At 46.4% G+C, this 15,273-nt stretch overlaps 1 protein-coding gene across 2 annotated transcripts in view; it reads right to left on the minus strand.

The window, feature by feature from the left end:
• CHERP (calcium homeostasis endoplasmic reticulum protein) overlaps positions 1–15,273 on the minus strand; it is an 86,815-nt gene that overhangs the window by 39,688 nt on the left and 31,854 nt on the right. For both annotated transcript variants that reach the window (XM_085885411.1, XM_085885410.1), the window contains exons 4-6: positions 3,368–3,406; positions 3,004–3,141; positions 1,689–1,840 (exon numbers count right to left, since the gene is read on the minus strand). In XM_085885411.1, the coding sequence (XP_085741537.1) occupies positions 1,689–1,840; positions 3,004–3,141; positions 3,368–3,406 (329 nt within the window). The remainder of the gene's footprint in view (positions 1–1,688; positions 1,841–3,003; positions 3,142–3,367; positions 3,407–15,273) is intronic.

Here is a 15,273-nt window from a genome sequence, read left to right on the forward strand (position 1 = left end):
AACGAACATCTAGCAAACCACATATCCTCCAACGAAACATCCAACGGTACCATCGCGCTTGCAGCCCTCGGATCGCGGGCCACAGTGCACCATTGCCTGAGGTGGAATTCCGACGATGGTCGAGGCAGTTGCACCAGGTCCACCTTCCTCAAACACGTGTGGAGGGGAGGGCGGCTTTATCTGGGTATGGCCGAAACCCCGCCCAGAAAGGGTGGGCACATGGGAACCATGTCCAATCAAGGCGGACAGTGACGTGTGCTTCACTGAGCCCTGCCCTGGACGGAGGTTCTGTTGTTGCCTTTCGTTGGTTCTTAAGAGAGGAGCGCGTCTTAGGAGATTGGAGAAGAGAGGAGCGCGTCTGAGGGGATTAGAGAAGAAAGGAGCACGTTGGTTGGGAGCGTCGTGTCGTGTTGCTGGTGGTTCATGGTTCGTTCGTGGAGTTGGCTGGTTCTTTTGCTGGCATTCGTGGAGCCTTCGTGGGTCCCGTCCGTGACCCTGATCTCCGCCCGGGGACTCCGACTGCTCCACACTGGTTCCTCCATGGGCATGAGGCCCGCGCGTGTGACTGTGGGCCGAGCCGCACCACCATTGACAGTTGTCGCACCACGGAGCACCCCCTACCTCCAGCGTGCAGGTACCCCGCTGAACTGCGATCCCCAGCTCGTCTCTCCCTCTCTGGCTGCAGGGGTCTTCTAATAAAACATCTGTGTGTGCGTCTGAGTGTGTGGGCCCGTCTTGTAAGTAGAAACTGTGCAAGTGTTTGATCATTGTAAATTTCGCCTGCCTTGTATTCCCGCGTAAGTCTGCCCTGTGCCTTTCTTTACTGTAAATAAATGATTGTAGAAATGTTCCCAGTTCGTTTCCGTCCTTTCTTGCATTGGTCCAGCATGGTTTGGATCTGAGTTTAGGCGGGTTTTTATACCCGATAATCCGTTCACACCAGCCGGCACGGCTTTGGCAGTTTCCACTCGATTGCACCCGAACCGGACTTGGTCGTCGGTAGTTGGAACTCTACCGCAGCTGGTTCAGTTCGAGCAAGACGTGCTGAGGGCGTGGTTCCCCGATAGTCGAAATCGCGTAGTTATTAAGGTAAATTGGTTCTAGACAAAAAGACCCTACGCTACGCGGTTGAGATATTGGCGTCCACTGTCGGTTCAGTGACCCGCCGCGTTACGGAATTATCCGGAGCGACGGCCTACAATTCTGGGGAGTCTGGTGGGAAGCGACGTAACCTCCCACACCTCGTGGTCATTCTCGCCACCGACCCCTAACAATATTATAGTACGATAGCTTCCCAACTTCTGTGAGGCCTATGGTTTTGATGGATGGAATTGGCATGCTTTATTTTGGCTTGAAATACCCCCTCACACAAGGAGTGGCGCTATATGATCCACATTTATATGGAGAACTTGTGTGCTCCCCCAACCTTGAACTATGAGATTTTTACAATACTTAAAACCTTCCTGTGCACACCCCGAGTACAATGACCAGTTTTAAACTCATTCCGTCCAGCAGTTTAGGAGTGCATACTAGTCAATGGGGTATTAATCAAATAATCACTTCTCAAATTCTATATAAAGTATGATTGCAAGAAAATACTAGAGTCCTGGAGTACTGGTGATACGTGAACGCAATGAATATTGCATGCATGCAGCATATCAAACCCAGCAAGCCTCAAAAAGACAAACCAATGGTGAAGAACATCATTGATGAGGTAAATGAGGTGAAGATGGAGCTTGAAATTTTCACCCGGTTTCATAATTCGCCATTTGAGGTAATCAGCCAGGAGCGTGCACTGTTCTTGAGATTTTGCTTTGCTGAAGATCCATGTCTTGCCGTTCTGCAGTCACAATACAAATACAGCATTGTCCTATGAAAGCAGCAGGAGAGTCTCATGGAATGTGGTGGACAGAAATTGCATTATTATCCCCATATTTTTTGAAAAAAATTGGGGGGGGGGTACGGATTGGTAATTGGGTATTGTAAACAGCTCTGCAATCATTCTGTCCATCCATCATGCCATCTCCTCTTCAACGCTTGGGCAGAAAGTCACCAAACTTGGTAGTTATGATCAACACATGGCATAACGGTGCAAGAGAAGGATTTGTTTTGGCCTCACCCCTCCCCCCCCCCAACCCATGACGGGGTCAAAAGGTCAAATAAAGTATGCAATTACGGGCACATTTTAAAATTAAGCTTTGTATATCCAATCAACATCGGGGGGACAAATGAAGTACGTCACAATTTTTTTGATTTGACCCCCAGGTTCATGCTTTCAGGGTCACAGTGGTCAAAAGGAGAAAATAGATAAATTTAACTCAAAATTTGATATTGGGTCATTTCTGGTCGAACATATTTTTTTAACCATCTTTCAACTTTGTTTCAGGTGAGAAGAATGGGGATTTGCAATGGCGCGCCATCGACTTCGCTTGGGTTTAACATTGCACGAGGCTTTCAGTTCAAGTTGAAATGACTGAGGAACTCCCTCCCTCCATCCAAATTTCCCTCCTTGGAGTTTCCTTCTGTATCCATCGTGGCCATCCCATGCATCATCTTGTCCACACCATGCATCCTCTCCTGCTCCCCATTCCTCCCCACACCCTTTGCTTGTCCAAGTCTCCCTCTATCTTGGCCTTATACTCTGCCGTTGGTGTTTTCCCCTCTTTCGACTGTTCCTTGCCTGTTATGCCCCGATCCGTTCAATATACTCGCTCTTCCACGAGACTTGACGATGTATAAAAAAACAAAAGAAAGAAAGAAAGAAAAAAAAAAAGAATGGTGTGTTGTAAAATTAGTATCATTTCCACAATCTTTTAACCGTTAAAATAAGAAGTCAGGAATGGCTGTTATTGTTCGATAAATGTTTAGTGAGGAACAGACTGGTCGTGTCCCTGCGTCTGTGTTTTAATTATTATCATTTCGATCTGATTGCCCTGCTCCGTACCATCCAACCCGAGCATCTCACTCTGTATGTGGACTGCTACATCAAGAGAACATACGCACCGAAATGGCATCCTTGGTGCACGAATCAATAATGGGCTTCAGCACAGTATCAAATTCCTCCAGATCCACCTGCACATCGGATGCCTGATCCTGTAGACGCTGCTCTTGAGCCGCAACCAACGCTGCTTCAATCTGCTCCTTGGGGCGACGCATAGTACAAAATGTTACTTTTCCACATCTACCCTCCTTCATCCATGTATCTATTGTTGTATTTAAACTTGAATATATAATGGGAATGGTGCAGAAGTTTCTATGGACACCATTCATGTCAATTTAAGACAATTATTGAAAAAAAAAATAATTGTGATATGTTTAATGCCTAAAAGATAGCAGCAAACGGAGGTAGATAGAATCGCCAGCTTACTGTGCCGTCCAATGGATGGTGTGCTCCAGGATGCAGCACCTTCAGATCCACAACAAACAAAGTCGATTGTAACGAATTTAAATTCACGCAGATTAAACCTCAAAGCTTGACATGCACAATACCAGATGATGGCTTGTTTATACTATGTCTGGTGGGCAAGAAAGCCGAGTAGGCTGAGCCCACGTAGCGGCATGGAGTTCAGATGGTCAGCAGCTGCCTGAATAGCAGAATTAATTTGTTCAAAAAATGAACATAGTGTTCATTCTGGATATGGCAGAGAAAACAAATAATGTTTGGGGCTATCCACTCGTATTTACGCAAAAATATTCTGACACCCCCTTTTCCATCCCAATCACATCTTTCATAAATTCCCTTAAGTATCTATTTATTACAAATGCAAAAATGTCAGAATAGTTCACCATCCACACTTCTCTGTCCTCCAAATACATACACTCCTTACCTCTTACTCTCATCTCCTAACCTCCTCCTCTTTTCTCTCCCCATGACGGCACGAGTCTAATCTATCATTGTGTTTTTTTCTCTCCCATACTAAATTTTCTCGATAGGGCTGGCAGAATGGCCTAGAGATATGCACACTCACCTCCAAGCTGTCTAGCCTGGGTTCAATTCATGATGCAGCTATAAACTGTCAGCCTGGTGTTTCACAGGCAGGATCATTCATTAATGCATGTGCTGTCCCTCGGATGGACGGAAAACTGGGTATCTCGTCTGCCATCGTTAGTTGGGGGTTGGTGGACGTTAAATATCCCATGGTATCCTTTGCGAAGAGGAGGCGAGCTATTGCCGGCAGCCTGAACAAATTCAAAACTCCTGGCCCGATTTCCCGAGTCGGAGTGGCAAGCCAATTAGGATTGTAGCCTAGGAACTGCCCGGACAGCAACAACACTGCATAGGGCATGGTACGTGATGGTGATTATGATGAACCCAAACGGGTTCTGGAATTGCCATTGGGGAAAACAACATTCTGAATGGTGGAGAACCAGTGCTGCAGCATCATGTGTAAAAGAGCAAATGAAAGGCAGAGAAAGTCAGGTACTGGCAGAAATGGGAATGCTATAGCCTGACCCAGCCTGACAATTTGTGATCACTTTGAGCAGAATGAGATGTTCGAACCGAAAGTACTCTTTCACATGTTAGTAGAAAGAATTAGCAAAAGTTTCTCAATCATTGTGGAGATTTGAGAATGTGTGCATGCTGACTTTTCTGGGACATTTCCTGGCTAAGCATATTATACAACTTGTGTCCCAGCAGGTTATCCACTGAGGGCCCCTCAGACACAGGCAAGACGCCAAAAATAAGCTTGAATTATCTGTGGTCAAATTTTAATCAGTGAGGGAATTTTGCTTGTCTTGTGATCACAAGAGCAACAATGCACAAAAATGATCCACAAATGAAAGTGCTGGAGTAGTGCACTTAGCAGTGATAAACAAAAATGTTTCCTATCGACTCGTGGCTTATCTATACAAAGGCAGGACACACAAGACTTCGGAGTAACGAGATGAGTGAGAGTAGAGGTGAGACGATTGCAGGGAGCCAAGGGCGCCGAATGAGGAAGAATAGGGGGAATAACCCGAGGACGGCACTGCGTAGTTTGGGCGCATACCTCTGCCAGGCTGAACAGTTTATGTTTTGTATCCCATACATAGGCCGGATCTGCATTCGGACCTGAACCACAATCTAATCAGCTTGCTTTGTCACCTACCCAATTCATCCACATCCATACATAACTTTATATACATATATATATATATATATATATATATATATATATATACATATATATATATGTATATATATATATATATATATATATATATATATATATATATATATATATATATATATATATATATATATATATATATATATACATACATATATATATCTTTAAAAAAAAAATTATCCTCTCCAGATCTTCACCAAAATCTAATCTATTCGTCCTTGTCAGACACCCAACCTGTCGACCAAGTTTCATCTGAATACGACCATAACCTTTTTTGATATATCACACTCACAAACAAACAAACAAACAAACAAACAAGAAAGATGTCGTACATAGCACAATACTTGTGAAATCCAAATAAACAAGAGTTGCCATTGAAACAGAAATTTGGTAATTTTTGAAAATTTCACATATCAAGTGTTTTACATGATGGAAAGTTGTGTGTAGCAAATTTGGTCGATGTATTGTATAATTATGGCCTCGTAAGGTGCTTTACATATTTCGGATGCCATTGACCTTGATCTTAAGGCCCGGTTACACCTTGACGTTTTAGCCAACGTATGCCGATTTTTGAATTTTTTTTTCTAAAACGCTGGCACACGTTGAATACGTTATGGGTAAGTTTTGATAACATTGAGAGCACGCTGAAAAACTGCCATACGTCGTTGTACGTTGGCTTTAAACGTTGTACATTTTGGTTGTCCTCAAATTTTTTCATGCTGGAAATTTCACGACGTATGCCGGCGTATGACTCACACGTTCCGCTACGCTGGCCACAAGTTGTATGCACGGTCTGCGATCGTTGACAGACGTCAACACATGCTACTTGGAAGTTAATCATAAGTTGAGACACGCCGAGGTAATGTTTAGCGTACCCGAAACTTATTTCTAATCTATGATTAACGTGTTGTTGGCACGTTACGCGATCGTTGCCACACGTCGACAGACGTTACTGTTAAGTTACTCATAGGCTGAAAGACGTCGGTATAATGGATCGTCCTTGCATCAGCGTCCACAGCCACGGCCAGGACACTTATTTGCAGCATTCTTCAAACTTTTCTTCGGCATGACGAGGATGTTCACACTTCGATGTCTAGCTTGGCTATGATTCCAATTGTCCATCGGCAGCGTCTATTTAAAATAGTCGAGTTTGAGCGTTTTAACACGTTCAGAAGAAACGCTTCAAATTTCCAAACCCCAGCGTCAAAAAACAAAGGCGTGTGACAGCAATTTAAATCGTTCATTGTAAACAATGAAAATAGTTGAGTGGTACCGTTTAAAAGTCGTTGAGTGTAAAAAAATCCAATTGTTGAGCGCAAGCGTCTACTTTCAATAGTGGAGATGCAGCCATTTAAATCGTTAAATCGTTAAACGCAAGGACGATCCATCATAACCCACACCCTCCCCCTCACACTCACCTACTACTGCCAACATGAACAAACTACTACTAATACTAATACTAATACTGTTACTGCTGACATGGACATCGACTCAAAAAGGACTCGAAAACACAGTTGGGTTCCCCTTTTATGAGCAGCATTTTTATATACCAATTTCCAAAACCGCTGGGAACACGTCTTTATCTGGCAGTTGTAAGCTAGAAACACGTTAATTTATTTTTTTTTGTCGACCGGAAGACGTCATTGGAATACGTCTACATACGTCGATGTGTGTTGGGACTACGTAAAGAATTGGTTCAAAGCACGTCAAACATAAGTTAGAAATAAGTTTCGCGTAAAAAAGACATTACCGCGACGTGTTTCGACTTATGAGTAGCTTATAAGTAGCCTTTGTGGACGTGTGTAAGCGTCCGCATATCGTGTGTAAAACTTATCCCCATCGCATGCGGAACGTGTGTCATACGCCGAGTAAGTCGTAAAATTTTGAACATGTTTAAAATTTCTTGACGTACTCTACTTACTACGACGTATGATAGCGTACTTTAGCGTTGTACTCACGTATACCAAACTTACTCATACCGTATTTGACGTGCCCCAACGTTTTAGACGCATTTTTCTTAGGTCGGCATACGCTGGCAAGATCGCCAAGGTGTGACCGCGATGTTGACACTTCCATTTCTACGGCAGTTATGATTCGAATCGTTGTGCGTCAGCCTTTTAATAGGCTACGTCACGACATCGTCGGCGATGCGTGCAACGCGCTATGCCTAAGTTAGACTATCGTTGGGCATAGGTTGTGTAGGCCGACAACAGGTTCAGCATTCGTTGGTATAAGTTATCTATAACACAACGAAACGTTCTGTGTCCGTTACCAATGCGTTATACATAAGACCAAGTCGCTATGAATACGTCCGAATCTTTAAAAAAAACATCAAAAGTTCAACGTAAGCCAGCGTTTTAGATACATTTTAATACGTTGCCATCGCTGGCTAAAACGTCAAGGTGTGACCAGGCCTTTAGACTAATTTTGACCACATGTACCCCACATACGTACAAAATAAGCTGTGTTACTTTCAATCTGACAACTTGAAAAATTCATGAGGTTTGGCAACAATGAAATCACAAAAATATAATGGGGTGAAATTGTTGTCACGGACACCGTTTTCTGTTTGCCACGTGTGACTTTTTCTGTTTCACATGAGACTTTTCCTTATGCCACGAACAAAGATGAGCAAAACCTAAAAAAAACAGAGATAATTAATTAATTAATTATATTTAGCACCCCCTAAGCTTGGTACTGAGGTGGTTTACCAATGGGGGGCCTTTTGATTATGACGGGTGAACCTCAAGTGTTGTTGAAGAAGGCTCTCAGACAGAAGGTATAACAGGGTATATCAGGTTTTAGAGGTTTTAATGGGGTCTATACGGTCTTGGGTCCTCAAGGGTCTTTGGGATATAATAAGTCTTAAGGGTCCTAGGGGTCTTGAAGGTCTTAAGGTTATAAAAGGTCTAAAGGGTATTAGGCGGTCTAACAGTTCTTAAAGTTATAAAAGGATCTTTGGGGTCTAAAGGGTCTTTGGGGTCTAAAGAGTCTTAAGGATCTGTGGGATCTAAAGGGTCTTAAAGGATCTCAGAGTTATAAAGGGTCTTAGGGGTATTAATGTTTTAAAGGGTCTTCGGGATATTAAGGGTCAAAAGGGTGCAAATGTTTAAAGGGTACAAGGGTTTAAAATTGTCAAAAAGGTCGAAGGGGTCCAAAAGGTGCAAGGGCTGGAAAGGTCTACATGTCCAAAATGTATATTCCAATAGTCCATAATTAATTGAGATAATTATAGATGTAGTCAAGGTCCAATAATAAGTAATTAATCGACGTACTCACGGTCCAACTCATGTTCAAACAGTATGTTATTAACCATTTGAACCCTGAGCTCCTTGGACTTTCGGCTCCCCCACCCTGGGCAATCTGGAGAAAAATCTGGCCGCTCAGGTATATGGAGGTTTGAATAGCTGCCGGTAAACCAGCCGCTTGGGTATGTGGAAGTTTGAATCGCAACTGGTAAAACGGCCGCCAGGGTTCAAAGGGTTAATAAACACACTCACAGGGGTCAACCAAGACTTCACCTCGACGAGGGTTCACAGTCTACCCATGTTTTTCAGTTTCATATACAGTATAGGGTGTCCCAAAAATATATAAACTTTTAAAATGCTTCGTTTGATCCTAAAAAAGCAGTAATTTTGTCACTAATGCTTCATTTCTTGTTGCAGACCCTGAAGTTTATTTTGATACCAAGCAAGCGCCAGAAAAATGCAAAGACTGACCGTACAACAACGGACGAAAATTGTTGAACTTTGGCACCAGACAAAAAGTGTCATACAGGTGCAACATCTTGACTCGAGACATTTCGGTATCCACTTGCGCCATGCACCAAACTTCCGGACAATAAAGTGCACCATCGCAAAGTTTACCAATGTGGGAACCATCTGTGACCTTCACAAGGGTCACAGTGGTCGGAAGAGGACAGGTCGTAGTGAAGGAAATGTGGAAATGGTGAGACAGGCATTCAGAGTTCAGAGTCCAAAAAAATCGATTCGACGACTTTCTGCCGAGACAAACATTCATAAGAGCACCGTTCAGAGGATCCTTCGCCAAGACATTCATGCCTTTCCATACAAAATTCAAACGGAAACGGTGCTTACTGATCAACAGAAATGCAAACGACTAGACTTTGCAAATTGGTTCTCAGGAAAGTTGGAGGAAGATGCAAACTTCCTCAAAAAACTTCACATGACGGAGGAAAGCCATGCTCACTTGTCCAGGGAGGTAAACAAGCAAAACTTTCAGTACTGGGGAACTGAAAATCCTGGTAATGCATCAACTGAAATTGTGCCTCGATCTGTTCTCAAAGTCACCATGTGGGTGGCGGTTGGTTGGTATGGGATAATTGGTCCATACTTCTTTGAAGATGACCAGGGACGCACTTGCACGGTAAACCAGAGGAACTATCGTGAAATGATTCAGGAATTCTATCTGCCTGAGCTACGTACTCAGGCCCGTAGGAGAAACAACCTTATTCAGAGAACCCAGTGGTTCCAGCATAATGGGGCACCACCCCATACAGCCAGGGAAACAAGGCGTTTTCTCAACCAACATTTTGAGGGCCGCTTTATCTCCCTCTACGAAGACGTTGAGTGGCCACCATATTCCCCTGACCTTACTCCTCCAGACTTCTTCTTGTGGGGGTATTTCAAGGACAGGATCTATGGAAACCCTCAGCCTCAGACTCTTGCTCAGCTGAAGGAAAACATCCACCGAGAAATCCAGAACATTCCTCAGGAAACGTTTCCCAAAGTGATGGAGAACATGACAACGCGTTTGCAGGCAGTGATCGGACAACGTGGAGCCTACGTCGAACATGTGGTCTAAAAGAAAATGACGATTCTATACCAAAATTTAAATTTTGGTGGCAATTTTGACATTGGTACAATAAACTTCAATCTTTCAGCTTTCTATCCAGGCATATATATTTTTTAAAAATATATGTTATGACCATCCTCTTTGCAGATGAAAAGTTGTATTTTTTTTGGGACACCCTGTATATACATAGATATCAAGTGAATCGGTTGAAAATTGATGACATATGACCTCAAAAACAAAAGGTTTCCAGCTTGTCACCACCTCTACCAGGTGGTGAAGTTTCCTGAAGATCGGTGTAAAAATGCGACCTGAAGGTGATCGACATACATGCAAACAGAATAACAGTCCAGACCGACCAATATACTTCCGAATCTTCGATGCCTTCACGTAGAACTCATATTCTTCCTTGTCATACACCAAACCTCGTCATACAAATCAATAATTCCTCGTCATCCACCCAACCTGGACACAAAGTTTTGTCCGAATTTGTGCTCAAATTTTTGAGATATTGTGCTATATATCGTATTTGGCTCCATTTTTCAATGGTGAAGATTCGCTTAGAAATTCTAGTATCCGGATCGTCACCAAAATAAAAACAATTTGTCCTCATCACACACCCAACCCTGTCCACCAGGTTTTGTCCAAACCCGTCCATTACTTTTTGAGATATCCTGTTCACAGACAGGCAGACAGGCAGACATACAGACAGGCAGGGGTGAAAAAATAACCTCCGTCCACCTCCGGTGGTGGAGGTAATTATAAAATATGGATACATATCTTCAATATTATAACAGATTTGTGTTTGATATAGTGATTTGAGAAAGCTTGGCAATGATTTAAGTGGACTTGTACTTTTGCACCCAACTGTATAAATATACGAGCAAAATACAACCCGTCGCTTCGCTGACGGGAATATTAAGGGGAGAGAAAGAGGGAAATGAGGGAGAGAGAAGGGAGGGAGAGAGAAGGGAGGGGAGGGACAGAGGAGGGAGAGAGGAAGTTGGGGGAGAGAGGGAGGTAGTGGGGAGGGGAAAGGGCCTGTTCTGGACATTGTTTGATCAGGGAACTTGAGGGAAAGCCCGATGGGGGGGGTTAAAAAGAACTGCAAAATACAAAAAGTGTGAAGAGGGGAGAAGGCGGCGCAAGAGGCGAAGGCAGCGCAAGAGGCGGGGGAGGCAGCGCAAGAGGCGGGGGAGGAAGCGCAAGAGGCGGGGGAGGAAGCGCAAGAGGCGAGGGAGCAAGCGCAAGAGGCGGGGGAGGCAGCGCAAGAGGCGGGGGAAGAAGCGCAAGAGGCGGGGAAGAAGCGCAAGAGGCGGGGGAAGAAGCGCAAGAGGCGGGGGAGGAGGCGCAAGAGGCGGGGGAGGAGGCGCAAGAGGCACGGGATGAAGCGCGAGGAGGGGAGGCAGCGCGAGGAGGGGGAGGCAGCACGAGGAGGGGTGGCAGCACGAGGCGGGGAGGAATCGCAAGAGGCGGGGAGGAAGCGTAAGAGGCGGGGAGGAAGCGCAAGAGGAGGGGGAGGCAGCGCAAGAGGAGGGGGAGGCAGCGCAAGAGGAGGGGGAGGCAGCGCAAGAGGGGGGGGAGTAAGCGCAAGAGGCGGGGGAGTAAGCGCAAGAGGCGGGGGAGGAAGCGCAAGAGGCGGGGGAGGAAGCGCAAGAGGCGGGGGAGGAAGGGCAAGAGGCGGGGAGGAAGAGCAAGAGGCGGGGAGTAAGCGCAAGAGGCGGGGAGGAAGCGCAAGCGGGGAGGAAGCAAGAGGCGGGGAGGAAGAGCAAGAGGCGGAGGAAGAGCAAGAGGCGGGGAGAAGAGGCGGGGAGGAAGAGGAAGAGCAAGAGGAAGAGCAAGAGGCGGGGAGAGCAAGAGGCGGGGAGGAAGCAAGAGGCGGGGAGGAAAGAGGCGGGGAGAGCAAGCGCAAGAGGCGGGGGAGGCATAAGAGGAGGGGAGGCAGCGCAAGAGGAGGGGAGGCAGCGCAAGAGGAGGAAAGCGCAAGAGAGGCAGCGCAAGAGAGGCAGCGCAAGAGGCGGGGGGAAGCGCAAGAGGCGGGGGAGGCAGCGCAAGAGGCGGGGGAGGCAGCGAAGAGGCGGGGGAGGCAGCGCAAGAGGCGGGGAGGCAGCGCAAGAGGCGGGGGGAAGCGCAAGAGGCGGGGGAGGCAGCGCAAGAGGCGGGGGAGGCAGCGCAAGAGGAGGGAAGCGCAAGAGGCGGGGAGGCAGCGCAAGAGGCGGGGGAGGCAGCGCAAGAGGCGGGGGGAGGCAGCGCAAGAGGCGGGGAGGCAGCGCAAGAGGCGGGGGAGGCAGCGCAAGAGGCGGGGAGGCAGCGCAAGAGGCGGGGAGGCAGCGCAAGAGGCGGGGAGGCAGCGCAAGAGGCGGGGGAGGCAGCGCAAGAGACGGGGAGGCAGCGCAAGAGACGGGGAGGCAGCGCAAGAGACGGGGGAGGCAGCGCAAGAGGCGGGGGAGGCAGCGCAAGAGGCGGGGGAGGCAGCGCAAGAGGCGGGGAGGCAGCGCAAGAGGCGGGGGAGGCAGCGCAAGAGGCGGGGGGAAGCGCAAGAGGCGGGGGGAGGCAGCGCAAGAGGCGGGGGAGGCAGCGCAAGAGGCGGGGGAGGGAGCGCAAGAGGCGGGGGAGGCAGCCCAAGAGGCGGGGAGGCAGCGCAAGAGGCGGGGAGGCAGCGCAAGAGGCGGGGGAGGCAGCGCAAGAGGCGGGGGAAGAAGCGCAAGAGGCGGCGGAAGAAGTGCAAGAGGCGGGGGAAGAAGCGCAAGAGGGGGGGAAGAAGCGCAAGAGGCGGGGAAGGAGGCGCAAGAGGCACGGGATGAAGGGCGAGGAGGGGGAGGAAGCGCAAGAGGAGGGAAGGCAGCATGACGAGGGGGAAGGCAGCGTGATGAGGGGGGTGGGGGGGCAGTGTGACGTGGGAAGGGGAGGCGGCGAGAGGGAAGGGGAGGTGGCACGAGGGAAAGGGAGCTGGTGCGAGGGAAGGGGAGGTGGCGTGAGGGAAAGGGAGGAGGCGTGAGGGAAGGAGAGGCGGCGTGAGGGAAGGGGAGGTGGCGCGAGGGAAGGGGAGGCGGCGTGAGGGAAGGGGATGGCAGCGTAAGGACAAGGGAAGGAAGCGTGAGAGGAGGGGAAGGGATGGAAGGCAGCATAAGGGGAATGAAGGCAACGCAAGGGCAAGGGAAGGAAGCATAAGGGGAGGGGAGGCAATGTACCAGGCCATTACCAGGGTGATAAAACGCGCCCAGACAGCACCGTTTTATTTTTAACCGCTGTGTTTCATGTAAAACCGGGCACGAGCATTTAAAAATTAAAACCCATGCTATCTACCTAGCAAAGGCCAAGCTGCATGCATGCCCCAACCCATATGCGTTCCTCCAACCTGCTCGCATGTAGGCACCCACAATCCCTACCACGTGCGACCTCAGTGGGTGCTGTCTAAGTACCTCTTCGTTTTCAGCCACTACTAACTATTAATATATTGCAGAATCGATTTGTGTATTTATATTAATATTTTGTCATGAAAGCAGATAACATAAAACATGAAAAAGAAAACTGCGTACGTAATTGCCGAAAAAAAAACAAAGGGCCTCTGTTGACTATCGTTATGGGATGTAAAAGCAGGTTAGAGAGCATGGCATTGCACCAAATGAAGTTTCACTTTCTGCACATTCCTTCAACTTCTCTTCACTAAATGGAATCGTCCGAGCAGCAGAAAAAAATTAAGCTTAATGTTAATTTTTATTGTTTTTATTTTTTTTAGCAATTACGCAAAGACTGGTATTTCAATCAGCGAAGCGATGGGTCTTACTTCTAGTGGTTTTGAAAAAAACAACCAGGCAGCTTGGTCAGCACTTGCTAAGAGGCTTAAGCACTAAATAGAATGCATAGCTTGGCAAACGATTACCCATTGCCGTCGGTCATATGAACTCGTACATCCGGGAAGACCCAAGCAATGTCCGAATTGGACAAATGAACACCTTTTTTAGCAGGCGGAATTGTTGCCAAGTTCCAAGTCTGGAGCTTAAATTTTGAAATTTCGCTTAGTTCAAGAGATTCTCGAAGTTATGGCATGTGCCAAAATTAAATAAATCCACAAATGCTGGCATCTCTGGGCGTTTTATAAGCATTGCAATGTATTCAGCGATTCGTTGCTATGATGATCAAGGCATTCGATAATATTAGTGAGGAAAGTGGAAAAAAAAACTTTATTGTTAAGAAATCGTTGCGGCCTGTTCCAAGTCAAGGCATGGTTGAGCAGGCCAAAAAACAAGGCGGCTTCAGACCCCAGTGAGGAAACCCAGGATTGGCTTTAAAATTCCAGACAGCGAGGTGGCTGAGAATGCGCCTGATAAAGGATACAATTAAATAAGGCCGTTAATTATCTTCCAAAGAGTTGTTTTAATTAACCCAAACACACAATATTCACTCTTGCACTTCCCTGTAGTTCCCTTTGTATGCATGCAAAGTTTCAGACTGCGAGGTTTTATGGTTTTGGAGCTATGGAGCAAAAACACACACACACACACACACACACACACACACACACACACACACACACACACACACAATGCCAAGAAAACTAAACTTAGCACAAATATCACTCACAGGTCGTTCAAGCTCATGCTCCGTTAAAATATTTGAATGCAATAATATCGTACATTATAAAAAATAATAATAATAAAATAAATTAAAAAAAAAAACTTTGCTGCAAATTACATTTCACTAATATCATTAACTCCATTTCATCAACAAGAATGATCAAATCTATAATGAAAGCCTGACCAATATGGAATGACCATCTCAGAGTTGTTGGCTTGATTGTGCCAATCCTTTCATATCTCAAAAGTTAAACAGAACAGAGGCTGATTATAGTCATTGGTTGGGAGACCCTCTGAGCTGAACAGTCATGAGATGTTTTTGTTTTTTAACCTATGGAATCAAATCCGAGTTAAACTTCCGCCCTGGTAAAATATACGCCGGGGTGCTGCATCTCGGAGCATGACATCCTTTTGGTGGGGTTATACAGGTCAGCTGTCACATCTGCAGATCGATTCTGAATGTTAAATATCCCACGATATTTCTCAAAAACAGTAGGCAATTGTGTGCTATTACCCTGGCTGTATTCTCTTCCTCGAGTATAAATGGGATGCGTTGGATAAGTATAAGAGGCATGGAGGTCAAGCTAAATTAGGTTAGATTACATTCAAAGTAAGAACGTCGTTAGTACATCGGTAAACTAAGCAGATTATGTGAACAGACTCAATGGGTGAAAAATCCTCCTGTTGTGTCTCCCTCTTTCTGTGTGCATAAAACACAGAAAATATAATGCAAGAATATTCCGCCGTTAAAAGTGGACCCTGCTATGCGCTCG

This window comes from Eptatretus burgeri, chromosome 6 (genome assembly GCF_056783735.1).
Source record: "Eptatretus burgeri isolate ZD-2024b chromosome 6, Ebu_testis_v1, whole genome shotgun sequence".
Taxonomy (NCBI): domain Eukaryota; kingdom Metazoa; phylum Chordata; class Myxini; order Myxiniformes; family Myxinidae; genus Eptatretus; species Eptatretus burgeri.